A 26,880-nucleotide genomic window follows, 5' to 3' on the forward strand; every position below is an offset into this window, starting at 1 on the left:
GATGATAGTCATCGTCCGAGCTATCCGAAGCGAAATCAAACTCTCCCTCAGCCTCAGCATCTGCAAAAGCTCCAATAGCTATGTCCTGCTGCTCCTCAGTCTCTGGAACTGCTGCTGTACTACGAGTGCCCCTAGGAGAAGGAAGGGGCACCGGTCCACGTGGTGCACGAGGAGGTGGAGTAGCTCTGAGGTCGTGGTGCGCTCTCAACATTTGTCTGGGGTCGTAGTGGGGGAAGACGGTGTCGGAGTCAGTCAACTCCCTCTGTAGGTGAGCTGGCAGGGGCACGGGCCTAGCACGAAGGATAAGAAGAGTGATCCAGTGTGCGTACGGCAACTGACGCCGTCCCCTGAAACTCTCTGAGATAGTGTCCTCGATCTCTGAGACTATCAAATCCCACAAGTCAAACGGTGTCTGCGAGATGAGGTGAGCAACTAGCCACTGCTGTATCCGAGTGAAGCCATCTCTGTAGCCTGTCCTGGGGAGGAGTGTCTTCCTCAACACGAAGTCGAGGATCCTGGCTGGGCGAGTCAAGTCTCCCACTGTCCTGCTGGAGCCCTCTCCAAACAGCGGACGGAAACAAGGAGCCACGAAGTCAACCGGTGGTATCTCACCACCATGAGGACGACGAGGGGGCTCGAAGTTCCCGTAGCACAGCTGGTGAATGCTGGTGGAGTAGGCTCTCAAGCCAAGCACCTCTCTGGCCCTCTATGCTGTCACTCTATAGTCAGTGTCGGCCAGTGCGTAGTGAATGTAACTATGATCTGGAGAAACCCACACTGACGCGTAGAACTCTCTGACCCAATGCTCACAGTAAGTGCCAGGTAAAGCTAGTAGCTCAGGAAGACCATGGAGGTAGGTAAAGTACTGACGAATATCTGCCCCAACCACGTTCCCGAGTATCTCAAGGTCAATCACTCTGTGCTCCCTGAACTGAGACTGAGAGCGAACCAGTGCCTCGTAGATGTCCTCCTGGACGACCGTGTAGAACCTGGCACCGGCTCGGGGATCCCTAGCAGCTGGAAACCATGTGGGAAACGGAACAAACCGTAGCTGCTGAATCTCCCTAGCTAACACAAGGGTGAGGTCCCTGTGTATCCTAACTGGTCCCTGACAAGAAGCTAGAATGCCTCTAGCTGGTGTAGCACGAGCAGTGGAGGTAGACTGGCCTGGCGTACCAGTCCGATGAGTGGCCTAGGTACGTGCACGAGTCGACCTCCTAAGGGGCTGCTCCTGAGCCTCTACTGGACCCTCTGCCTGGGCCTCTGTCTCTGTATCTGGATCCTCCTGAGCTGGATCTCTGACCACAAGTCTGACCCGCTGACCCCCTATCATAAGTGTGCCTGGAGGGGATCCATGGAGTGCCTCTGTCTAAAGAACTGCACGCCGCTGCTGTAGCATGAGGTCATCCCAAATCCTCAGAGCACCTGAGCATCCACCTCTCTCAGCTGCCTCAGCTGCTGCTGCAACTGCCTCTGCCACCTCTGCCTCTCTGTCACTGGCTTTGCGCTTCTTGGTGGCTAGCTTATTGCCCTTTCCTTTTTCTGCCGCTGATAGGCGACAGGGAGGATCACCTCCACCATCACCTCCTGAGGAACCTCCAGTGCCAGCTGCCGGACCACTGACGTTCTTGCAACGTGCCATTGCAAGGACTACTAACTGATCGAACGCCGACAAACAACCAACTGACAAAGGAGATCAACGCATTGCAGAAAATAGACAAGATAGGGTATATATAAGAAAACATAATGACTAGAGGTGAGAAAACCCTATTAATCGCAAGAAAAGATAAGGAACGAGCGCGAACAGCTTACGAACCGAAGACAAGACACGTTCCGGATGAGATGTCGCGATCGAAAACTGCCGGAGACACGGATCCTTTCCTCAAGGTGCTATGAGAGGTAAATGAAAGAGAATATTGACAAAAACAACATCCAAATCCGTTTAGACATTAAACCAAACACCTTAGGAGCAGGGTTCACGAAACTCACCCAAACCCTAGAACTCACGAGAAATCAGAGAGCTTCGCGAGGGTGGGATGGAGGAGTTCCTTGGGGCAGCACTGCGCGTGAGGGAGAAGGCCACGGGGTCGCCTAAAGGTAGATCCCGTCGGCGGTGGCGGCGCTAGGGCACGGAGGCGGCGCTTTGGCTCGGGCGAGATCGGGAGAAAAAAAGAGAAACCGCCCTCGAAACCCCCTGGGCGCGGGCTTTATGCGACCGCCGTGGGGTCACCGGACGCACTTAAAGTGGCACCGGACGCGTCCGGTGACCACCGGACTCATACGCAGAGAGGTTTGCAAATCGGCATTGCACCGGACGATGGCCACCGGACGCTGGCTTTAGCGTCCGGTGCCCTAGGGCACGCTTGGTGAGCACCGGACGCACATCACCGAACGCAGCAGGGACACTGTTCCTGCGTCCGGTGAGTGCAGTCTGGCACTCTCAACGCACCGGACGCACCGAGACAGTGTCCAGTGCATCGTCCGGTGCTCCTCTGAGTCTTTTTTCAACTTAGCACTTCGTCTGACTTTGACCCAACCAAGTTCCATCTTCAAAGACACACAAATAAACACTGAATGGAACTGGTATGAGTGATCTCTCTCAAACCCTCAAATTTTCACAAATATTTAGCCATAGGCTTAGTAGTTTTTATGAAAATAGATCGAGAAATCACCAAGGAGCATCATATGACCATAAAGCTAGGGGTTTGAATCACAATGAGCTTTGAATGCTCCCCCTATCTATGGACGAACACAGCGGATGCTCAAAGAATAACCGAAAAGAAACGGTCAACTAACAAGCATGCACATGATATGAGGTGAGATGCAACACTTGAAAGTAAACTAATGCTTGTCAAGTTTGATCCAAGGTTAAGCTTTTTCACACACACAAGGGGGGTTATCTTAACCATGTTAGACAAGCCCTACATGCAAGGTGTATTTTAGTTTTAGTATGCATGATATGCAAAGCAAAAGTTATTTACAAGTTTCAACACACAACTTTTATCTTTTAGTGAAGTTAGAGAGGTCAAGCACATTAAGTTCATTTCTCAACATACAAAACCTAGCTTCATCTAGGGGTTTTGTGAAGATATCCGCCAATTGATTTTCCGTTCCCATATTCTCTAGAGATATGTCACCTTTAGCAATGTGATCCCTAAGGAAGTGGTGGCGGATGTCAATATGTTTTGTGTGGGTGTGTTGAACCGGGTTGTTTGCAAGTTTTACGGCATTTTCGTTGTCACACAACAAAGGTACTTTGTCTAGAACTACTTCATAGTCTAGCAAAGTTTGTTTCATGTAAAGTATTTGTGCACAACAAGCACCGGCAGCAATGTATTCCGCCTCAGCCGTTGACAAGGCAACACTATTTTGTTTCTTTGACATCCAAGAGACAAGTGATCTACCAAGGAAATGGCACCCTCCGGATGTGCTTTTTCTATCAATCCGGCACCCGGCATAATCCGAATCGGAATAGCCTACAAGTTGGAATCTTGCACCTTTGGGATACCATAAACCTAGGCAAGGTGTGTATTTTAGATGCCTAAGAATTCTCTTGACCGCAATCAAGTGAGATTCCATAGGCATTGCTTGATATCTAGCACACATACACACACTAAACATGATATCGGGCCTAGATGCGGTGAGGTAGAGTAGACTTCCTATCATGGAGCGATAGAGAGTCTTGTCAATTGGGTTACCTCCCTCATCCAAGTCGAGATGCCCATTTGATGCCATGGGAGTCTTGATTGTTGATATTTGGGAACGCAATAAGGAATTGATCCGCAAGCGCATGGATATCGGTGAGCACTTCACCCGGGAAATTATCCAGAGTATCGTATTTATTTTTTTACCACTAGGAGAAAGAGTGCATCTGACTAACCGGTCTATTGCTACTAACCTTTAGGCACAAAGAATGTCTTTCGATGTGAGTGATAAATAGAGAAGACTGCAACCGTAGTCTCCTTCTAACCTTGGTAAGGATGATCTACTGTTCTAATGGGGAGGCTAACGGAATCTAGACACCACAAAGGATGTTCAACCCGCACCTATAAACCCTATCCTTCCTGCTAACGAGATGTGATCTACAAAGGTAGCTCGGAATTGTCACGTTCCTCACTACTACCACGGTCCAGCTAGTCAGGGAATATCTATGAGTACCCCAGCCTAAACACCACGTTTACGCCAGCAATGATTACTCTAAACTCTACGCGAAGAGATTAAAGTAAACTCATAAACCATAAGAACAATAAAACAAGAACTTACTAGAATTTAGAAGTCGAATTACTGAAGAATCCTAGGAGCAAGCTTCGGGTTAGGAGAACTTGATCCCGCAGGTACAAGCTTGGAGTAGACACCGACAAGCCGGGCTTCCTCCACTCTACACCTCCACTCTATCTCTCTCAATCTAGTAGAAACTAGAAGATCTATTTCTACCATACATTGATTGCTAAGCCTAAAAAGAAATATTAATTAGAGAAGAGGTTTTCCTTCGAGGGCACCCCTCAGTCTCTATGATAATTTCTTCATGTCTTCTCCAGGGGCCAGGGGGCCTTGCTTATATAGTCCTCCCCTTCTATGCGTTTTTGGGTCGATAGGCGAGGTGGTACTATGTTTTTCTTGATCCAATAGGTCGGTGGAATATCCCGAGCGAAAGAGTCCTGAATTGGCTCCAACAGGGGGGCGGGCGCCCAGGCTACCAGGGCAGGCGCCCTGGGCCTGGCCCAGTTTTGCCTCCGCTTCGGTCTCGTGGCTTTTGGAGTCTTCTAGATGATGTAAAATTACGCGGTGCGTTGATATCTCTATGTAATCCTGACATGTGGGCCTTTCTTCCTTATTTCCTGATAACACCCTGCAGATATAGATAAACAACAAAACTCGTGGAATTCTGTCAGATCAAACCCTAATTCTAGGTGACGGTTGCATATTGGTCCTTTCTCTTGTTTATTTGATAATTAAAATTGATACTTAAGAACCGTCAACATTGATTGGCTTGCAATCCATCATCTTGAATCTCTTAAGAAGATCTTGAGTGTACTTCTCTTGAGAGATGAAGACTCCTGGACCTTCATTTGCTTGACTTGAAATCCTAGGAAGAAGGATAACTCGCCAATCATGGACATCTCAAACTCTTTGGACATCAAATCACCAAATTCCTTGCAAAAATCTTCATTAGTAGAGCCAAAAATAATATCATCAACGTAAACTTGGCAAATGAAGATTTCCCCATTCATTTTCTTGGTGAAGAGTGTTGTGTCAACTTTCCCAATCTTGAAGCCCTTTTCTATGAGGAAGTCCCTAAGCCTCTCATACCAAGCTCTAGGAGCTTGCTTGAGACCATAGAGAGCCTTGGACAACCGGTAGACATGCTTGGGGTACCTAGGGTCTTCAAAACCGGGGGGTTGCTCAACATTGACAAGCTCATTAATATAGCCATTCAAAAAAGCACTTTTCACATCCATTTGAAATAACTTGATATCATGACTAGATGCATATGCAAGTAGGATACGGATTGCTTCAAGTATTGCCACCGGTGCAAAGGTTTCACCGAAGTCAAGACCTTCCACTTGTGAAAAGCCTTTTACCACGAGCCTTGCCTTGTTGCGCACCACTTTGCCTTGATCATCCTTCTTGTTCCGGAAGACCCACTTTGTTCCAATCACTCTTGCATCTTTGGGTCGCTCTTCAAGTGTCCATACTTGATTGCGAGAGAAGTTGTTCAACTCCTCTTGCATGGCCATGATCCAATCCGCATCACGAAGAGATTCCTCTATAGTCTTTGGTTCATCTTCAAGAGACACAAAAGCGTGATGTTCAATAAATAAAGAATGTCTAGAACGAGTAGTTACACCACGTGATGGACTCCCGATGATGAGATCTTGAGAGTGATCTTGGAGGAGATGTGATGTTCTTCTTGGTGCCACTTGAGGGGTTGGTTGGGGAGCATCGACATCTTGTGCTTGTGCCACCGCTTGTTCATGAGTGACTTGAGTGTCTTCATTAGCATCTCTCACATCCTTGTCTTCATCTTGTGGAACATGTGAGGTGGATGGTGGCTCAATGACTTGCACATCATCATCATCTTCTTTTGGCTTGATGTCTCCCACCGGCATGTTCTTCATGGCATCCCTCAATGGTTCACCACCTACATCATCAAGATTATCACTTGCTCCTTGGGAGCCATTAGTTTCATCAAATTCAACATCAAATGTTTCTTCAACCATGTTTGTGGCATGGTTAAAGACCCTATATGCCTTGGACTTTGATGAATAGCCAACCAAGTAGACATTGTCACATCTTCTTTGGAACTTTCCCAAGTGTTGGCGCTTCTTGTAGATGTAGCATTTGCATCCAAACACTCTAAAGAATGAGACATCGAGCTTCTTCCCATTGAGCAACTCATATGGTGTCTTCTCTAGGAACTTGTGAGGAAAGAGCCGGTTTGAAGCATAGCATGCGGTATTGATTGCCTCGGCCCACATCTTCTCCGAAGTGTTGTACTCATCTAGCATTGTTCTTGTCAACGTGATCAATGTCCGGTTCTTTCTTTCTACAACCCCATTTTGTTGTGGTGTGTATGTTGAGGAGAACTCATGCTTGATTCTCACTTCATCACAATACTCTTCAATATTGGTGTTGTCAAACTCTTTGCCATTGTCACTTCTAATCTTCTTGATCTTGACATCAAATTGATTTTGGGCATTCTTAGCAAACTTCTTGAATGTTGATGCAACTTCGGCCTTGTCTTGCAAGAAGAATGTCCAAATGTACCGGGAGAAATCATCCACTATGACCAAGCAATATTTGTTGCCTCCAAGACTAGCATATGTGGTCGGTCCAAATAAATCCATGTGAAGTAGCTCAAGCACTCTTGAAGTAGAGAGATAGGCCTTGGTTGGATGAGTGTTTGCAACTTACTTGCTGGCTTGACATGCACTACAAAGCTTGTCCTTCTCAAATGTCACATCCTTCAAGCCTCTAATTAATTCTTTCTTCATCAACTTCTTGAGTGTGCCCATCCCAACATGTGCTAACCTTCTATGCCACAACCACCCAAGTGAAGTCTTGGTGAATAAGCAAGTCTTGACATCAACTTCATCGGATGAGAAATCAACTACATATAAGTTGTTGTGTCGGAAGCCTTTGAATATCACTTCATTGTCATCTTCCTTGGTCACAATCACTTCCTTCTTCTTGAATAGGCATTCAAATCCAAGATCACAAAGTTGTCCAACCGAGAGCAAGTTGAAACTTAATGATTGCACATAGAGCACATTGGTGATGGAGTTGTCATTTGATATAGCAACGTTTCCTAGTCCCTTGACTTTCCCTTTTGAATTGTCACCAAATGTGATCTTCTCTTGGTTGTCAACATCTTCATCAAGAGAGGTGAACATCCGGGGATCTCTGGTCATATGTTGAGTGCAACCACTATCAATTACCCAATGTGATCCACTGGTCTTGTAGTTCACCTACACACAAGAGATCAAGCTTGAGATTTAGGGACCCACATTTGCTTAGGGCCCTTGACCTTCTCTACTAGTTGCTTTGGCACCCAAATCTTCTTTGGCCTTTGCTTGTTAGGCGGCCCCATGAAGCTAACCTTGACCTTGCCACTCTTGTCTTTCCTTACAATGTAGTGAGCATTGAAGGCAAATGGTCTTGCATGCTTGGGCAAGGGTGGTGGTAGTGGTGCCTTACACTCATGAGCAAAGTGTCCTTCTTGACCACACTCAAAACATCTCTTTTGCTTTGGCTTGCTTGGTTGATCATGAGTGGCTAGTGACTTGATGAGCTTTGTTTGATGAGCCTTGTAGCCAATTCCACTCTTGTCCATCTTCATGACAGTGTTCATGAAAAGCTCACTTTGAAGGTCCTTCCCCTTTGTGAACTTTGCTAACCCCATGGTTAGGTGTTCCTTCTCTTTCTTGAGCTTGTTGTTCTCTTGAGTTAGCTTCTTGATGATTGGGTCATTGTTGCTAGCTAACTCATCCAAGATGAATGTCTCATCCTCTTCTTGCTTGTCATACATCAAACCAAGCTTGAGATATTGATTTTCTTCCTTGAGTAACTTGTTCTCATAAGCAAGCTTTTTGTCTTGATCAAGTGACTCAATCACAATGGTCTTGTGCTTGGCTTGTTCTTGCAACTCTTTCTTGAGCATGACAATCTCATCCTTGAGCTTGATAGTGTCCTCATAGCTCTCGACCACTACCACTTTCTTGCCCTTGCAATCAACACATTTGCTTGTGCTCTCCACAAGTAAGTCATCACAAGATGTGGCTACATCAAGCTTAGCAACATTGTTAGTAGCAACATGTGTTTCATCAATTGCAAGTTCATAAGCAATCTCAAGATTGTCATAGTTTGCTTTTAGAGTTGTCAACTCTTCTTTCATTGCTCTATATCTAGTGATAAGCTCATCATGAACACTCTCAAGTTTATCATGTTTTTCTTTGAGCTCTTTCAAAGAGAGTTTGAGCTCCTTGAGTTTAGTGGTCATGATCTCATTTTGTCTCTAAGCTCATCACTAGACTTAAGCTTTGCTAGAAGTGTTTCATTTTCAAGTTCAAGTTTTTCATTTTCACTTCTAGACTTTCTTATGACTTTAGTGTACTTGTTAAGCAATTTTACAAGTTCATCATAAGAAGGTGATTCGTACACTATCACTTTCACTACTTTCATCCTCACTTTGTACCTTCCGGTCACCCTTAGCCATAAGGCATAGGTGTGTAGAGGATGTAGATGGTGGTGAAGATGATGGTGAGGGAGCATCGATGGCAATGGCGGCAACCTTCTCATCATCACTCTCATTGCCGGAGGAGTCACCACTTGAGCTTTCAATGTCGGTGAGCTAATCACCGACAATGTAAGCCTTGCCATTCTTCTTCTTGTAGTGCTCCTTCTTCTTGCCACCTTTCTTCTTGTATTGCTTCTTCTCATTCTTGTCATCATCACTTGAGTCATCTTGCTCTTTATTCTTCTTCTTGTATTTGTCCTTCTTGGGCTTTGGACATTGGTGAGCAAGATGGCCAAGCTCACCACAATTGTAGCAATCCATCTCGGAGATGGGCTTTCTCTTGCTACTTGTGAAGAACTTCTTCTTCTTGGAGTCAAAGTTGACTCCATTATTGTTGAGCTTCTTCAACATTATTGTGGTTCTTCTCACCATGAGGGCAATAGATGCATCATCATCACTTGAAGTTGATGACTCAACTTCAATCTTCTTGGCCTTGCCCTTGTGAGAAGCTTTGAGGGCCAAGTCCTTCTTCTCCTTCTTGGCCGATGAGGAACCATTTTGGGGGTTCATGTGCATGTACATCTCGTGAGCATTGATCTTCCCCAATATGGCGGTTGGTGTAGCGGTGGAAAGATCGCCTTGATGAAGCACCGTTACTATGTGCCCATATTTCTCAATGGGAAGCACACATAGTATCTTCCTTGCTACATCCGCCGCACTCATTTGAGTGAGCCCAAGTCCATTTAGCTCCTCTACAATGACATTCAAGCGAGAATACATTTCATTAGCATTTTCTTTTGGAAGCATCTCAAATGTATTAAGCTTGTTCATCACTAAGTGATAGCGTTCCTCGCGTTCACTCTTTGATCCCTCATGGAGCGCACAAAGTTCCTTCCAAAGAGCATTGGTGGTTTTGTGGCTCCTAACGCGGTTGAACACCTCTTTGCAAAGGCCTCTAAAGATGTGGTTTTTGGCCTTCGCATTCCACTTCTCGTTTTCTTGCTCTTGTGGAGTAAGAGTGGTGTCTTTTGCCGGAGGGGTAAACCCTTCGGTCGCGGCTTTTAGGCACTTTACATCGCATGCCTCAAGGTATGACTCCATACGTATTTTCCAATATGGGAAGTCATCCCCATCGAACATGGGTGGCGGTCCATCCCCGTTAGACATCTTTCTCTAGGCGGTGAAGCCAAAATAATGAGCACTAGGCTCCGATACCAATTGAAAGGATCAAGATGCCCAAGAGGGGGGGGTGAATTGGGCTTCTCTAAAAATTTAAGCAACCTATAAGCTCCAATTCAACCCCTTGTGCCTAGTGTGTCCTAGAGAGCTACCAGATAAAAGTTTTGAAACCTAGTTCCAATCCTATTCTAGCAAGGCAATTATAAGAATGTAAAAGCACAAAGTAAATGCTAGAATGTAAAGGAGTAGTGGAAGAAAGTGCTCGGCGATGTTTTGCCGAGGTATTGGAGAGTCGCCACTCCCCACTAGTCCTCGTTGGAGCACCCGCGCAAGGGTCTTGCTCCCTCTTGGTCCGCGCAAGGACCAAGTGCTCTCTACGGGCTGATTCTTCCACACTCCGTCGTGATGAATCGCCCAAAACCGCTCACAAGCTTGACACGAGCCACCCACAAGAACTCCGGGCGGTCTTCGTGCCTCCAATCACCACCGAACCGTCTAGGTGATGGCGATCACCAAGAGTAACAAGCAAAGAACTCTCACTTGACCCAAACAAGGCTCTAGAGAGTGGTGGATGCACACTTGACTCTTGGAATTCACTAGAGAAGGATTCTCTCAAGAAATTACTCAAATCTCAATCCTCTCTAGGATCTTGCTACTCTCTTGCTCCACAACAAGTTTCTCAGATGTTCAAATGGGCAAGAGGCCTCTCATGGATGAGGTGGAGGAGTATAAACACTATCCACGAAGTCCAAAGGTCAGCCAACCGTTTTCCACTGAAAACGGGGTCACCGGACGCTCTTTATGTTGCACCGGACGCACTGCACCGAGCGTCCGGTGTTCCATAACGGCTAACTGTACTTGCGTCTGACAGGTCACCGGACGCTAACACTCAGCGTCCGGTGCACCGTCCGGTGCTCCGGGGAGTTTTACATGCTCCCTGCGCATGGGACAGGACGCTACCCGGTGCGTCCGGTGCTAGCGTCCGGTGCTCGGAGCAGGTTTACAACCTCCCTAGGTATGGGACCGGACGCTGCCCGGTGAGTCCGGTGCCAGCGTCCGGTGCCTAACCCTAAGCACCGCACTGAGCCAACGGTAAGGACCTCACCGGACGCACTCACAGAGCGTTCGGTGCAGCGTCCGGTGCCCCCTTGGACACCCTAACTTCGTCGAAACACGATCGCTCCAAAACGAAGTTGGTTCCTCTCGATCTAAGGACTATCTCTGAGCTGCCTAGTGCTAGGTTTACCAAGTGTGCACCACACCTAAACCTAAAGCCTTGCCTAAGTCAAGCTACTAGATCAAAGCCCCTCTTAATAGTACGGTCAAAGGAAAACAAAGTCCTAAACTACTCTAAGTGCCCTTCTTCATGGCACTTAGACCTAGCCTAGTCTTGACGATGTCCATCCATCCTTTGAAAACCGAAACGATTTCTACTATTAAGTAGGCATGTACGTCCCTGTCCATCGAGTACCTATTACCATGACCTTACCTATGACTTTGCCTCTGCAAAACACACGTTATTCATAGTAATCAACAATGTCATTAATCACCGAAATCACTAGGGACCTAGATGCTCTTACAATTCCTCGTCACATTGAATCTTTGGACGCATGCATGAAGCATTAAATATAGATAAAAATGAAATCTAATTACATAGTTTGTCTGTAATTTACGAGACAAATCTTTTGAACCTAGTTAGTTTATGATTGGATAAAATTTGTCAAATATAAACGAAAATGCTACAATAGTCAAAACCAAAACCAGTCCTGAGTTGCGCCTGGAGAAGAGAGCGAACAACCTGATTGGATGCAAGATGTCATCCATGGCATGTGGATCATTGACCGGAAGCTGAGCGTGGTGGACAGGTATCGAGGCAGGCTACATGGCTAACGAGGGAGGACTGATTGAAGGAGCATGCTGTGCGTGCGCCGGGGAAAGCGAGCTGAACGGGAGCATGATTGGAGGACTGTGCGGCATGCAAGAGCAGACTGTGCGGCGTGCAGGAGCAGACTGTGCGGGTGGGACAAAATCTGAATTAAAAGATTCTACCGGGTGAACCATGGAGCCTAGTAGTTTCGTCTGCTGGGTGGACGATTGTTCTATACATCTGATAAGCCTGGTACTTTTACAAAGTTCATTGGCGGGGTCAATGTTCCTCAGCAATATGACTGGGCAGCCAATCTTTAGCTTTAACACGTGTGACGGTAGACCAATAGGTGTCAAAGTGTTAAGAAATTCCTTAGGATAGTAGTTGTGCGGATCATCCATCATAGAGTCAAAAGCTATGGTATACCATCTCATTCCCATGGAAACGACTAATCATCTTCATATTAATCATATATACACAGTCATTCCGTGTTGATAATATTGCATGAGAGGTGATATAATCTTTGCTTAACATATTTGTATTGAGGTTAGGAATATGCAATCAATTAGAGTATCAAGGTCACTATCTTCCCGGTGTGCGCTATGCATATATTATGAGGAAGACAGATTTCACCATCGCCATTCGCCTCCTCAGAACCTCCACCGATGCGCAGCAGGTATTTTGCAAACTATGGGTCGCTCTTTGCCCTCATGTTATGCACCAGTTTTAGATGGCGCATGCAATCCTAAAGGTACGGCATCCGTACCTAAGAGTACATAATTAATTAGTGTTGGTTTCTAAACAACATGCTTGGAAAGAACGTTGTTTTGTTTTACGATTTTTAGCAGGACAATGTAAGAATATTAAGTGTAGAACATGCTTTGTTGCTCAATTCCATATTTTTCATCATTTGATTTATGATTTTATGGGCATATTAAGATTTGCATATTGGATGATTGATATCTGCTGTAATCAGAACAATCAAAGAAAGGAAAACGAAGAAACAGTGTGTGCACGGACCGGCTTTGTCGCTGGGAGTCACGCTGCCTCCGCCGTCGGAACGTTTCCCCACTAGGATGTTGCGCCGCCTCCGTCGCCGGGATGCTGCGCTGCCTTCACTGTAGGGATGCCACACCACTTTTACCGCCGGGATGCCGCGACGCGTAGGGACCAGCTGTGTCGCTGGGAGTATGCCTCCGCCATGGGAACACTTCGCCAATGGGATGTCGTGCCGCCTGCGCCGCCGGGATACCACACCGTCTTCATCGTGGGGATGCGTGCCGCAACCGCCACTGGGCACCGACGCTCGAGTCGTGGGGACTGAAAGAACTTAGGAGGTAGGATTTAAAAGATTCGTCTCGCGATTTACAGATAAACTATGCAATTATTTTTTGTTTTCACGTATACTTAATGAACCATGCATGTGTCGCAAGATTTGATGTGATAGAGAATCTTGAAAAATTTTAGAAACTAAACAAGGCCGGTCTTGTTTAGTTGTCAAAAATTTTCAAGATTCTCTGTCACATCAAATCTTACGGCTCATGCATGAAGCATTAAATGTAGATAAAACAGATTACTAATTACACAGTTTATTAAAATTTACGAGACAAATCTTTTGAGCCTAACCTATGACTGGACAATAATTGTTAAATAAAAATAAAAGTGCTACAGTAGCGAAATCTAAAATTTTTTCACGAACAAAACAAGGCCAGTGAGGGGGCCTGTGCATCGTAATGAGGCCTTGTTCAGTTCCCAAAATTTTCCAAAAAATTTTAAGATTTCTCGTCAGATTAAATCTTTGGACGCATGCATGAAGCATTAAATATAAATAAAAATAAAATATAATTACATAGTTTGTCTGTAATTTACGAGACAAATCTTTTGAATCTAGTTAGTCTATAATTGGATAAAATTTATCAAATATAAAAGAAAATGCTACAATAGTCAAAACCAAAATCAGTTCTGAGTTGCTCGTAGAGAAGAGAGCGAACAACCTGATTGGATGCAAGATGTCATCCATAGCATGTGGATCATTGACCAGAAGCTGAGCGTGGTGGACAGGTAACGAGGCAGGCTCCATGGCTAACGAGGGAGGACTGATTGAAGGAGCATGCTGTGCGTGCACCGGGGAAAGCGAGCTGAACGGGAGCATGATTGGAGGACTGTGCGGCATGCAGGAGCAGATTGTGCGGCGTGCAGGAGCAGACTGTGCGGGTAGGACAAAATCTGAATTAAAAGATTCTACCGGGTGAACCATGAAGCCTAGTAATTTCGTCTGCTGGGTGGACGATAGTTCTATACATCTTTTAGTTGTAGAGATAGAGACTAGTTAAATCTAAAGTTTCTTAAGAAGCAACGTTTGCATATTTTGGGATGGTGGGATTATGGCCTTGTTTAGTTCTAAATTTTTTTGCAAAATCGACACTGTAGTACTTTCGTTTGTATTTGACAAATATTATCCAATCATGGACCAACTAGGCTTAAAAGATTCGTCTCGTCAATTTTGACCAAACTGTGCAATTGGTTTTTATTTTCGTTTATATTTGATACTCCATACATGCGTCTAAAAATTCGATGTGATGAAAAATCTGAAAAATTTTGCAAAATTTATTTGGAACTAAACAAGGCCTAGAGAAAACTGGTGGTCCGGTGGAGCAGAGATAAACGAACGGACAGGATGGGCTGCGTGCCACTGGCTTTGTTCTGATCGATGCACTCTCCCAAGCCCAACAACATTCGCATCTCCTGGCATGGCGCCGCCGCTCGCCGCCGTCCTCCGCCCTCACCTCTCCCGCCTCGGCCAAACCCTCTTGTCCCGTTTCCTTCGCCTCTCCACCTCCCACTGTCCCTCCGACCAGAGCGACTTCGAACCAGACCCCGACCACCCCATCCCCTCCGCCCTCGACAATGACGACGGTGAGCTCGTCTGCTTCCTCCACCGCCTCTCTAGCGCGGCCTCCAGCACCTCATCCCCGAAGGAGGCCCTCTCCCTCCTCCTTTCCTTATCCCCGGGCCCGTCGCCGGCCTCCCCCGCTCTCCTAGTCCGCGCGCTCTGGGAGCTTCGCCGCGACCCGGACACTGCCGCGCTAGCGCTCCGGTACGGAGACGAGTGCAGCGCCGTGGATGGGGCCGATGGGGCGGGTCTACCGCCGCCGGCCGACGCCTGGCACCTGGCCGTGTGGGCCGCGGGTAAGGCGCGGCGGTTCGACCTCGCGTGGGCGGTCGTGCGGCGGATGCGGAACCGCGGTGTGCTCACTGGCCGCGCCATGGTTATCCTGATGGAGAGGTGCGATCTCGTGCACGAATTCTGTCATCCTTTTTATTGCAGAAAGAAAGTTATAAAGTCGAATGTTGAGCTAGTTTCCTCTTATTTATGAATTATAACCGGTGATTCAGTTCTCTAAACAAGCTTTCAGTTGAGTCGTTAAAAAATCTTGAATACATTATTATTTTAGATTAGAAGCATCAGCAGAAATTTATGCTCAGGGTTTAATTTAAAATATTAATCTTCGGTGGGCACACTGTTCCAGCGAACATTTTTTGTTATTTACTTAATTCACTGATGCAGTTGCATGTTTTCATTGTGATCATAAATTCAAGGTGAATTGTTGAGCTATAGGCATTCATTGTAAAACTTAAAAAATGTGATCGATGTGCTCCTACATTAGAAGATAACAGAACATGCAGCTTTTTGGTCCTGTTCTCAGGATGTTGACTCTGCGCAGATTATAGTAGGGCCTTGTTTAGTTTCCTACCCAAAAAGTTTTCAACTATCCCTTCGAATGTTTGCACACATGCATGAAGTATTAAATATAGATAAAAAGATAAAATAATTACACGGTTTGATTGGAAGTCAGGAAACGAATCTTTTAAGTCTAGTTAATCCATGATTAGCCTTAAGTGCTATTGTTACAACGTTGGGGTTTCCTGCGGAGGTTGTAGGGAGGAGAGTGGAGGAGCTGGGCGCGAGAGCATTGGCGGCGGCGTGGTGCCGTCGCGAGCAGATCGGGAACGCGGGCATGAAGACAGGGAAGGAGACGCCGGGCGCCCAAGGGTGTCTTAGACACAGTCCCAGGCTAAGCCTGTTTCATTAACTTGACCGGACTCTTATAGTCCTTTTACAATCTAGGTAACAAACTCTGAGTCCTTTAACAAACTTTGGAATCTAACTCCCTGGTTACCAAACTCTACCAAATATTTCCAAACTCTATCTAATCTTACTTATCTCAAACTCTAACAAACTATCCAATACTAGCCCCAGGCGCCAGAGCTCAATCCCCTTGCTGACGCCAGCGCTGATAGGTTTTGCCCAACATAACATCTCTCCCCCCCTCAAGAAACAGCTCGTCCGCGAGGTGGAAGGAGGGGTAGGCTTCTCTGAAAACCGGAACGGGCTCCCAGGTAGCATCCGACGCTGGCAGACCTGCCCATTCCACAAGAACATGCCAAACACCACGAGGAAGCTCGGAGCGCAGCACCCTTTCTGGATGAAGGAGAGGCTTGCAATGAAGCGGAGGCAAACCTGGCTGTGACGTCGGCGGTGTGCCCCGAAACGGTTTCAGCACCCCGACATTGAAGACATCATGAATACGGGCGTCTTTCGGCAGTTGCAGACGGTAGGCATTCTCACCAATGCGTTCAAGCACTTAGAAAGGGCCAGCATACTTGGGCCCCAACTTGCTGTGTCCGCCAGGAACCAGGGACTGCGTATGGTGGTCGAGCAAACGCAGCAGGACAAGTCTCCAACAGCGAACTCCAGGGCACGGTGATGAGCATCGTAGAAGCGTCGTGCGTATTGCTGCGCTTGGAGAAGCCGACCGCGGACCTCTTCCAAGAACTCGTCGCGGCTGGTCAGAAGAGCGTCAACCACCTCAGTGCGGGTGTGCCCTGAGGTGTAAGGCAGCAAGTCCGGTGGTGGCCGACCATAAACCACTTGGAACGGCGATGTCTGCAGCGCCGTGTGATACGCGAGTTGTAGCAGATTTCAGCCTATGGCAACCACTTGAGCCAATCACGGGGACAGTCACCAGTCAAACAACGGAGGTACATGGTGATCGTCTTGTTCACAGCCTCTGTCTGCCCATCCATTTGAGGGTGGAAAGCGGTGCTCATGCGCAATTGCACCCCCGCGTGTCGAAACAAATCCCACCACACGTGGCTGGTAAACACTGGGTCATGATCACTGACAATGGACTCCGAAATGCCATGGAGACGCACGATCTCCTGGAAGAAGGCGCGCACCACCGAAGAAGCCGTGTAGGGGTGACCCAAAGGGATGAAGTGGGCAAACTTGGAAACCTGTCAACCACGGTGAGCAAAACACTTTTGCCATGTACCTTTCGTAGGGCTTCGATGAAATCCAGGGAGATGTCCGCCCAAATGCGTGAGGGCACCGACAGAGGTTGCAGCTGACCGGCAGGATGGAGTGTCTCAGTTTTGTTCCGTTGGCACACCGCGCAAGACTGCACGTAGTCTCGACGACGCGGCGGTGATGTTCGACGAAAAACTCCGTGCGAAGCCGGAGCAAGGTCTTCTGAATGCCCTCATGGCCTCCCCGTGTGTGCGAGCTGGAGAACGTCTTCGAGCAGCGCTGATGAGGTGGGAACGAAGACACGCCCATTGTAGACATGAGCCCCTCCCGGACAGTCCAGGCCTCTCCATGCGCCTGGGACGCCACCGCGTCGCGTCGGGCACAGAGGGCAGCATCGGCCTCCACCTCCCGGCGCAGCTCATCGAAGAGCCGAAAGGTAGGGTCCGAGAAGGCCGCGTAATAGGCTGCCACCGGGTCTGCGATCGCAGCCAGCAGCGCTCCTCGCCGTCCCGCGTGGAGAGCATCGACGACGATGTTGGATCGGCTCAGGCGAAACTCGACCCTGAAATCATACCCAAATAGTTTGCTAATCCAATGATGTTGAGGAATCGTAGATAGCCGCTGGTCCAGCATAAACTTGAGGGCATAATGATCTGTCCGGACAACAAACGCCCGCCCCCACAGATAGGGCCTCCAATGCCACCTCCTGCATGAGGCCGATAAGCTTACGCTCGTAGGCCGCCACCTTGAGATGACGAGCAGCGAACGGTCGGCTAAAGAAGGCAATCGGCGCGCCATCTTGATGGAGCACTGCCCCGAAGCCTGATCCCAACGCGTCGTAGTCGACGATGAAAGTGGCGGTGAAGTCAGGCAGGTGTAGAACTGGCGCTGAAGTGAGGGCAGCCTTGAGGGCAGAGAAAGCCATGTCCGTCGCCTCTGACCACTGGAATACGTCCTTGTAGAGCAACTACGTCAATTGCGCTGCAATGACGCCATAGTCCTTGATGAAGCGCCGGTAATAGCCTGCCAGCCCGAGGAAACAGCGGAGGACGCACGCTGCGTGCGGACGTGGCCACGACTGCACTGCCGCCACCATGGTGGTGTCCATGGCCACTCCCTCTGCTGTGATGACGTGGCCGAGGTAGTGGACAGTCGTAGTGGCGAAGGAGCACTTGGACCGCTTGAGGTGGAGGCGATGAGCACGAAGGGTGACCAGGACGGCGCACAGGTGTTGCAAATGCTCTGTCCATGAGGAGCTGTAGATGAGGATGTCGTCGAAGAATACAAGCACGCAGCGGCGAAGGAACGGCTTGAGAACGGAGTTCATAAGCGTATGGAATGATGACGGCGTGTTGGACAAGCCGAAGGGCATGACCAAGAACTCGAAGTGGTCATGATGCGTGCAAAACGCCGTCTTGTGGACATCTGCAGGGTACACGCGAACCTGGTGATATCCCAAGCGCAAGTCCAACTTGGTGAAGAAATTTGCGCTGTGCAGCTCGTCTAGGAGTTCCTTGACAACTGGAATTGGTAACTTGTCCTTGACCGTTGCCCAGTTGAGAGCCCTGTAGTCGACACAAAAGCGCCAAGTCCCATCTTGTTTTTTGACCTGCAGGACCGGAGTGGAGAAGGGCGAGGTACTGTACTGGATGAGTCCGTGCTGGAGCATCACCTCACATTGCCGCTCCAGCTCGTCTTTTTGCAGCTGTGGGTAACGGTATGGTTGCACCGCCATGGGTTCCGTGCCGGGCTTCAGGTGAATCCGATGATTGCAGGCTCTGGCCGGGGGGAGCCCCTTGGGCTCGGCGGACACGTCCTGGTAAGTATCCAGGAGCTGCTCTAAGAGGGCGTGTTCAGCCCCCTTGTCGGTGTAGAGGTTGGCCGTAGACAGGGACGCAGATGGTGTTGTGCCTGGCGCGCCCACACCTGTCCACACCACATGGCGGCCCTGGAGAGTGAAGGCCATACAAAGCGTCGCGAAGTCCGAAAGAATGGGCCCCAAGACGCGCAGCCACGTGAGGCCTAGGACCATGTCTTAGGGCGCAAACAGGATGGAGAAATAGTCCACCGTGAAGTGTTCGTTGCCGATGAGGAGCGGAACGCCGCGGGCGAGGCCCTGGCACGTGACGCGGTCACCGTTCGCGACAATGACATGGGCGCCATTGTTGTCGGTGAACTGAAGGCCTACGCGGCTAGCAACGTCGGGATTGATGAAGTTGTGCGTCGACCCCGAGTCAAGTAGTGCCGTGAAGTCATGGGCACCGATCGTGACACGCAGTTGCATGGTGTCGCATGCCCGAATGCTCGTCACCGCGGACATGGAGATCATCGGCTTCTCTGGATCGAACGAAGGTTGCTTGGTTGGGGGGTCGTCGTCCGGCTCGTCGGGCTCCTCAACGATATAATCGGGCACCTCCAGATAGAATAGGCAGGTGCATTTGTGCCCGCGAACGAACTGCTCATCGCAGTTGTAGCAGAGGCCAAGCTTGCGTTGTTCCGCCATCTCCTCGGGTGTGAGGCGCTTGAAGGGTCGAGCGGCAGATGTCGGAGGCACCGGTGTAGATGACGAGGAGCCACTAGTTGCTGAGGGCGCTGACAAGGCTGTTGGAGGGTGTCGTGTCGGGCGTTGGGGCCCCGGCAAGGCAGGAAGCAGGGCCGCGTTCGGCGCTCGTATGCCCATGCTAGGCGCATAGCATGTTGTAGGTCTTGAGGGTCCTAGAGCTCGACGTTGACGCGGATGTACTCCGGCAGCCCACCCGCGCTGCAGCGAGGAGAGATCGCCTGCGTGTGCATCCCGAGCCTAGAACGCCTCCATATATGCGTCCACGGACCCGAACGGCAGCCGAGCCAGGTCCGCCAGGTGATTGGTGCTGATGGCGGGCCCGAAACGCTGCTGGCAGTAGCGACGAAAGTCCGGCCATGAGGGTCGGCCGATGTCGGTCTCCAAGACGAGGTACCACTACTTAGCTACCCCCTTGAGATGGTAGGAAGCCATCCAGACTTTGACCACCTCGCGCGTGAGTTGGCCTCGGAAGAATTGCTCACAATTGTTGAGCCAACCCAGCAGGTCTTCCTTGCCGTCGTACGTTTCGAAGGAGATTTTGTGATACTTGGGCCCGACGACGGATTCCCACGCTGGCTGAGGCGGCGCCATGTGGGCAGAGGCCGGCTGCGACAGACTCTGCGTAACCGAGCCAACCGTCGGGATCGGTGACGGAGAGTGCGGAAAGCGGATGTGTGTGATTGGAACTCCCATGGGTGGTGGTGCCAGTGCGGAATGCTGCCCCTGCGGAACTGTCGACGACAGCGGTAGTGATGGGAAGGCCGAAGCAGAGGAGTCCTCCGCGGTCGTTGAGACCTTCGTGATCACCGGTGCCAAAGTCGCGGGCAGGTGGGGAACGCCCCCGAAGCCAGGCAGCCCGAACTGCGGGTACCCCTGCTGGCCATCCATGGCCGTCAGGTGGGCGCCCTGGACAGATAGCTGATGGTTCATGGTGGACATTTGAAGCTGCATGCCGTTGAACGCGGAGGTGAGCCGAGCGAGCGAGTCGGCGATGGAGGCGAGCGTAGGCGGCTGGGTAGGCGGGAGGAGCACGCCGGTGGCGGGGAGGAGCGCGCTGGTGGTGGTGCCAAGCGGCTGTGAACCGCCGGTCGACGACGCGATCGGTGCGGAAGAATCTCCGGTCGTTGCCATGGAGTCTGATACCACGTAGTTACAACGTTGGGCTTTGCTGCAGAGGTTGTAGGGAGGAGAGTGGAGGAGCTGGGCACGAGAGCGTTGGCGGCGGCGTGGTGCCGTCGTGAGCAGATTGGGAACACGGGCAGGAAGACAGGGAAGGAGACGCCGGGCGCCCAAGGGTGTCTTAGACACAATCCCAGGCTTAGCCTGTTTCATTAACTTGACCGGACTCTTATAGTCGTTTTACAATCTAGGTAACAAACTCTGACTCCTTTAACAAACTTGGACTCTAACTCCCTGGCTAACAAACTCTACCAAATCTTTCCAAACTCTATCTAATCTTACTTATCTCAAACTCTAACAAACTATCCATTACTAGTCCCAGGCGCTAGAGCTCAACTCCCTTGCTGACGCTGGCGCTGATAGGTTTTGCCCACCATAACAGCTATAGTAACCTATATATGTTAATGATTGACTAATTAGGCTTAATAAATTCGTCTCGCAATTTCCAGTCGAGTTATGTAATTAGTTTTTTTATTAGTATCCGAACATCCCTTCTAATATCCTTCAAAGTTTCTAATGTGATACCCAAAAAATTTTCGTTCACCAACTAAACAAGGCCAGGAAGAATAGTATAACTTTCTGGGTCAATTATTGGGGTTTACCTTAGCATCCTAGTTTATTAAGCATTGTGTTGCTCGTCTTTAGCACTCATAATTCTGTAATTGAACTTCCAATGTACTTTTGAACTTTTGAGAGTTCTTTTTTCCCGTCATGGTCTTTTCATTATATGGATATGAAATTTCAGGTATGCAGCTGCCAATGAAGTAAATAAAGCAGTGAAAACATTTGATGTCATGGAGAAGTTTAAAGTTGAATCAGATCAAAGTGTATTCTACTCCCTTCTTCGTGCTCTTTGCAAAAGCAAAAACATAGAGGATGCTGAGGAGTTGCTTCTTCTGAGAAAGAAATTCTTCCCACTTAGTGCAGAAGGTTTCAACATAATTCTAGATGGTTGGTGTAATGTAATCACTGATTTGGCTGAAGCAAAGAGAGTTTGGAGAGAAATGTCAAATCACTGCATTACTCCTGATGGCATGTCCTATACTCTCATGATCAGTTGTTTCTCAAAAGTAGGAAGCCTTTTTGATACTCTAAGGGTTTATGATGAGATGAAAAAGAGGGGATGGATTCCTGGTATTGGTGTTTACAATTCACTTGTCTATGTTCTGACAAGAGAAAATTGTGTGAAGGATGCGCATAATATATTCAGCAAACTTACAGATGAAGGCCTCCAGCCAGATGTTGAAACATATAACAGTATGATAGTTCCACTCTGTGAAAGTTGTAAGCTTGATGAAGCGCGAGTGGTGATGGAAAGCATGATACTTAAGGGCATTGTTCCTACCATTTCGACTTACCATGCATTTTTGAAGCAAGAAGGCATTGACGAATCACTGAAGCTCCTGCAGAAAATGAAGGAGGATGGTTGTGGTCCTAAGAGTGATACATTTCTCATGCTTTTTGATAAATTTTTCTTGCTGAATGAGTCTGGGAATGCTCTAAGAGTGTGGAATGAAATGAGAAAATACAAGATCAGCCCTGTCCGTTCACACTATATGACAGTGGTCGAAGGTTTAGTAAAGCATGGATGTATACCAAGAGCTTTAGAGTACTATGACGAAATGAAGGAAAAAGGTTTTGCCTCTGATACACAACTTGATAAGGAATTTAAAACCTTTTTGTTGAACAACAGAGACCACTGGAGAGGAGCAGGCAAATACAATATCATTCCCCAGCGTGGCAAACATTTTGCGAAGCGGTCAAGAATGTAATAACAAATGTGGTTAAAAATCTGCTTCTAGTGCCTTTGTGATATGAGGACTATTTCAACAAAGTTGAATATGGACCACAATGTGAGGTACATTTAGTTAACCTGTTTGTGAACCCTGACCAACGGCAAAAGAAGAAAATCTGTGTGAATCTAATTGTAAAAGGATAATAAACATGGCTGTAGCCTGTTTTTTCTGAAATAGTTGAACTCAGTTGTGTGATATAATGGTCATGGGCCATTGGAGTGCATGTTTTGGTAAAAATGTGTTAATCTTGATTGTCCTTCCAGGACTAAATATTTCATATCTAGCCGGCCCGTAGTTTCAGTTGGTAAATTTGTCTAACAATTGGGATCTAATAAGGAAGAGTTTTGATGGAAAACTTGGTTCGACAGTCATTAGAATGGTTGACAGTCTCTTTTTTCCTTCTTTTTGAGAAATTTGCTCTCGCTTACATGAACAATATTGTTATCAATTTTCTAAAACCAGCTGTATCAAGATGAGTACAAGGTCAAACATTCATAACGGGCCACCTTTCCTTTTACAAGTACTCATAGCGGGTACTGTTCATAGGAGGCAGCTGTGAGAGCAAGAGAGGAGGAAGAGACAGTTGTGAGAGTGAGAGAGGAGGCTAGGGTTTTGAGCGCTAGGAACGCCAGCCGCGGGGCTCTACCCACAGCCGCTAAGAGAGAAGAGATTTTTTTCTAATCTCTTGCTTGATTTTAGATTGATACATCTCTTATCATTGTATAAAGAGGTTTACTTAACCCTTATTAAGCAAGCGACTAATTAACCCTAATGGGCTAAGGCCCAATAGGCCTTTGAATCTTCAAACACTACACCCCACCTGGACATGCAACTCGTCCTCGAGCTGCAACTTAACGACGACACTAACAATGACTCTGCAAGACACAAACGTAACACTTAAAAAGCAAGCTTTTTACATCTTATCTTAGTTTATTATTCTCAACTAGAAATGGATTGAGACTCTTTAATTTTAACCCCTGCACATAAGGCGGACACCATCCACCTGGATCCCATGGAGACTATGTGGATGAAAGATGTGCTTGTGTGTGGCCTCTAGGAAGTGGTTGCAACTGCGACCAGCGAAGGCGCCCTCGCGGTGGTCGGTGGCGAAATCTGGCGGCGCTAGGCAGTGCGCTTCCACTGATGACACCATGCCTTCTCCCCGCTGGATGGCTGGTAGTCTGCACTGCACATAGAAGAGCATAGGGCTTCTAAGAGCATCTCCAAGAGTTTGTTAAAATTCACTTGCTAAATCTTATGATTTGACAAGTTGCTAAAACATATAGCAAATGAAATTTTATAGTCTCTCCAATAGTTTGCCATATAAGCTTGTTAAAACTTAAAAAGTAGGCCTACTTCTAAACCTCCGTCAACTAATTTTGTTCGACGCTTCACTGGCCGCCCGCGACACTCCTCGCCTTGCCGCGCGCCGCCACACATCGCCGCTTCCTGCAGCCACCCAAATCTCATCCTCCGCTGGCCCCCAACATCGATATCTGATCCAGCCGCAATCCTGTTCATCGAGTCAGCGAGTCCAAGGCAAGCCAGCAAGCCAGCGGAATCATTCAAGGCATATGAACCATGATCGCTAAATCAAATCAAGGCATATGACCCTACGGGAACCAAATCAAAGAATGGAGTTGGACTGAGATCAGATCAAGGATAATGTACCTCAGGATCGGGAGGAGGGCGACCACCGTGACTGTGTCTGTTCGAGTCCAGGAGGCACTTCGCGATGGGATCTGGATCCAATCCTCACGAGGAAGACGCCGGCGCAGCTGGTTCTTCGAGTCGCGACATGATATATGAAGCAGTACGAGGCCTGGTGGCGCAGCAAATGCAGGGTGAAAGTTCCATCTGCGCGCGTGAGAGGAGGCGGGGCCGGCGATTCACGGGATGGCAAGTCCCCTGCCACTCGTAAATATGCGCGTGAACGACCGGTGGATGGCAAGTTGGAAAAATTTGCCAAGCCATATGCCAAACTGTTGGAGTTTGATTTTTCTAGTTTTGCCAAAAAACCAAGGATAGCGAGTGGTTTTGGCAAACTCTTGGAGATGCTCTAACTAGACGCCGAAGACTTTGTCTCCACCACCTACAGGAAAAAACAGCATGCACGCTGCTTGTGAGCGGAACTGCATTATGAAAATCCCCGATGCAGCGGATGAGATCGTAGTCCTCCACGTGGTGGAGCTGCAAATAGGTGCATTGCTGAATCAACGGCATATCGTGCATCTTCCGCACCCACCGACGTGCAAGGAGGCCACGCGTAGCAGCTTGCAACCGCACTGCCGCCGACACCTGGCAGCAAAGCATCTTCCCCGTCAGCTCCGTCGCCATCGGCTGCTCGATCTGTTGCGGCATCTCGCCCTCATCTCAGACCTGCTGGAAGCTGGCATCCCTATAGAAGATCCCATCAGTAAATGGGTGCTGGATGGTTGGTACACCGGGAAGGACAATAGTGCCGGTGGAGGGTGCTAGAGCGACCGTCATCATGGCCGCAAAGGTGCTTGCCATCGTGTGCACCAGCCCCATCATCGATGCTAGAGCATAATGCGAAATCGATGGAGGGGGCAGCATCCATGGCTGCTGGATGGGAACCGAAGTAGACGGATGCACGCCTTGGAACGAAAACGTCGTCGTCTCGTAACCAGGCATCCCGTGTAGGAAAACCTGTGACACCGGCTGCTGCTGCTGCGACTGTAGGGCGACGAGATATGATTGGATCTCGGTAACAGAAGACTGGAGCTCGAGGATCACTGTGGTCAACTGTTTCCGCATCATCGCAGCGGATGCCGAAGAAGACACCATGGCAGCAAAGGATCGTTGTGAACCTGACATCTCTGATACCAAATTTATGTGGCTGCTAGGGTTGAGGAAGATTGATTGGGATTGAGGGAGCAGTGGTGAAGGCGTGAACAGTAGCCGTGGGTACTGTTCACAAGGAGGCGGCTGTGAGGAGAGATGAGGCTAAGGTTTTGGACGCTAGAAACGCCAGCCGCGGGGCTCTGCCCATGGCCGGCAAGAGAGAAGGAATTTCCTTCTAATTTTTTGCTTAATTTTAGATTGATACATCTTCTCTTATTATATAGAGAGGTTTACTTAACTCCTAAGTAAACGACTAATTAACCCTAATAAGCTAAGGCCCAATAGACCCTTGACTCTTCTAACATACTTCCTGATTACTCCAGAGACCAGGCCAGTTTGCTTATAAGGTCGTACCTTGGTGGAGATAGTATGTAGAGTGCCAACTCTGTTAATTCTTGAACCTGATCCTTGAGTTGGTGGCAGCTGCATGCTCTTTGTGACAGTCTCTGTTGTTTTTGTGCTATTTTGATCCCGAGATCCCATTTCACTTGTATTCGTTTTGAGTCCTGTTATGTTCTAGTAATTTGGTGCATTCTGTGTCTTCTGTTAGTATCTAATCTTATATGGACATTTAAGGGTTTTAGCCTGTTTCAAAATAATCTCTTGTCATTGGTAGATGTTACTAGAATTTGCAGACCTCTGGGCGAAGTCAGCAAGCAAGTTTTTTTTAATTTGTGTATTTATTTTACTTAGCCCGTTAGCCGGCAGAATAGAAAACAAAAAATATGGCTGGGATCTATTCTTACGGTTGTAAATTATATCATGTGCAGGAATATTCGATGACATCCTGAGCTACTACTGTATCACCAGAGATGTACCATAAAGCATTATGTCAGCACTAAGTTTGGCTGATAAGTCATGGCAGTGTTGGCTGATTTATTATGAGAGAAAAATACTGCTGAATATGGCTTGCAGATTCGGCTGATAAACTCAAATAAACTAGCGTCGTGGATATCTTGTCATCAGGGTTTATTTAACATTTATTGAATTTGCAATTTTGCTTTGCTTTAGAGATACTGTGTGGTTGAAAGTCCTGAACCCTACGCAAGTCTTCCCGTGTTTTTTTAGAAATTAAGTCTTCCCGTGCTGGAATTGGTCAAATTCCAAGTGTAAGAGCAACTCCAACACATGTGCTATCTTTATTATGTAGGCTGTATTTAGCTTTTTTAATCAAAAATTAAGCTCCAGGAGATATGCTATCTTGTTTGGTAAAATACCAAATTGGCTATCCCATGGATTTCGCTAGGCAAAGAAAGCAAGCCTGCGCCGCTCGCCATCTCCCGAAATCGCTCGCCACGTCACTTGCCCGCGCGTGCGCACGATCCTTCCCACGCGCAGAGACGGCGTTCCCGCGCGCGCTGAAGTTTCCCTCATGGCTATCTA

At 48.1% G+C, this 26,880-nt stretch overlaps 1 protein-coding gene across 1 annotated transcript; it reads left to right on the forward strand.

Annotated features, from left to right (window-relative positions):
- On the forward strand, nucleotides 14,459-22,904 carry LOC8067984 (pentatricopeptide repeat-containing protein At1g80880, mitochondrial). Its single transcript, XM_002444122.2, has 2 exons — nucleotides 14,459-15,069; nucleotides 21,582-22,904. The coding sequence occupies exons 1-2, from the start codon at nucleotides 14,534-14,536 to the stop codon at nucleotides 22,606-22,608; spliced, it is 1,563 nt and encodes a 520-aa protein (XP_002444167.1). The 5' UTR covers nucleotides 14,459-14,533; the 3' UTR covers nucleotides 22,609-22,904.

The sequence above is a fragment of the Sorghum bicolor genome, chromosome 7 (genome assembly GCF_000003195.3).
Source record: "Sorghum bicolor cultivar BTx623 chromosome 7, Sorghum_bicolor_NCBIv3, whole genome shotgun sequence".
NCBI classification, from domain to species: Eukaryota; Viridiplantae; Streptophyta; class Magnoliopsida; order Poales; family Poaceae; genus Sorghum; species Sorghum bicolor.

What these genes read in the sequence shown, in the direction of transcription:
- LOC8067984 (XM_002444122.2), top strand. Translation starts at nt 14,534, where the DNA reads ATGGCGCCGCCGCTCGCCGCCGTCCTCCGCCCTCACCTCTCCCGCCTC. An exon ending in ATGGTTATCCTGATGGAGAG is followed by an intron (nt 15,070 to 21,581) that starts GTGCGATCTCGT and finishes ATGAAATTTCAG; the next exon opens with GTATGCAGCTGCCAATGAAG.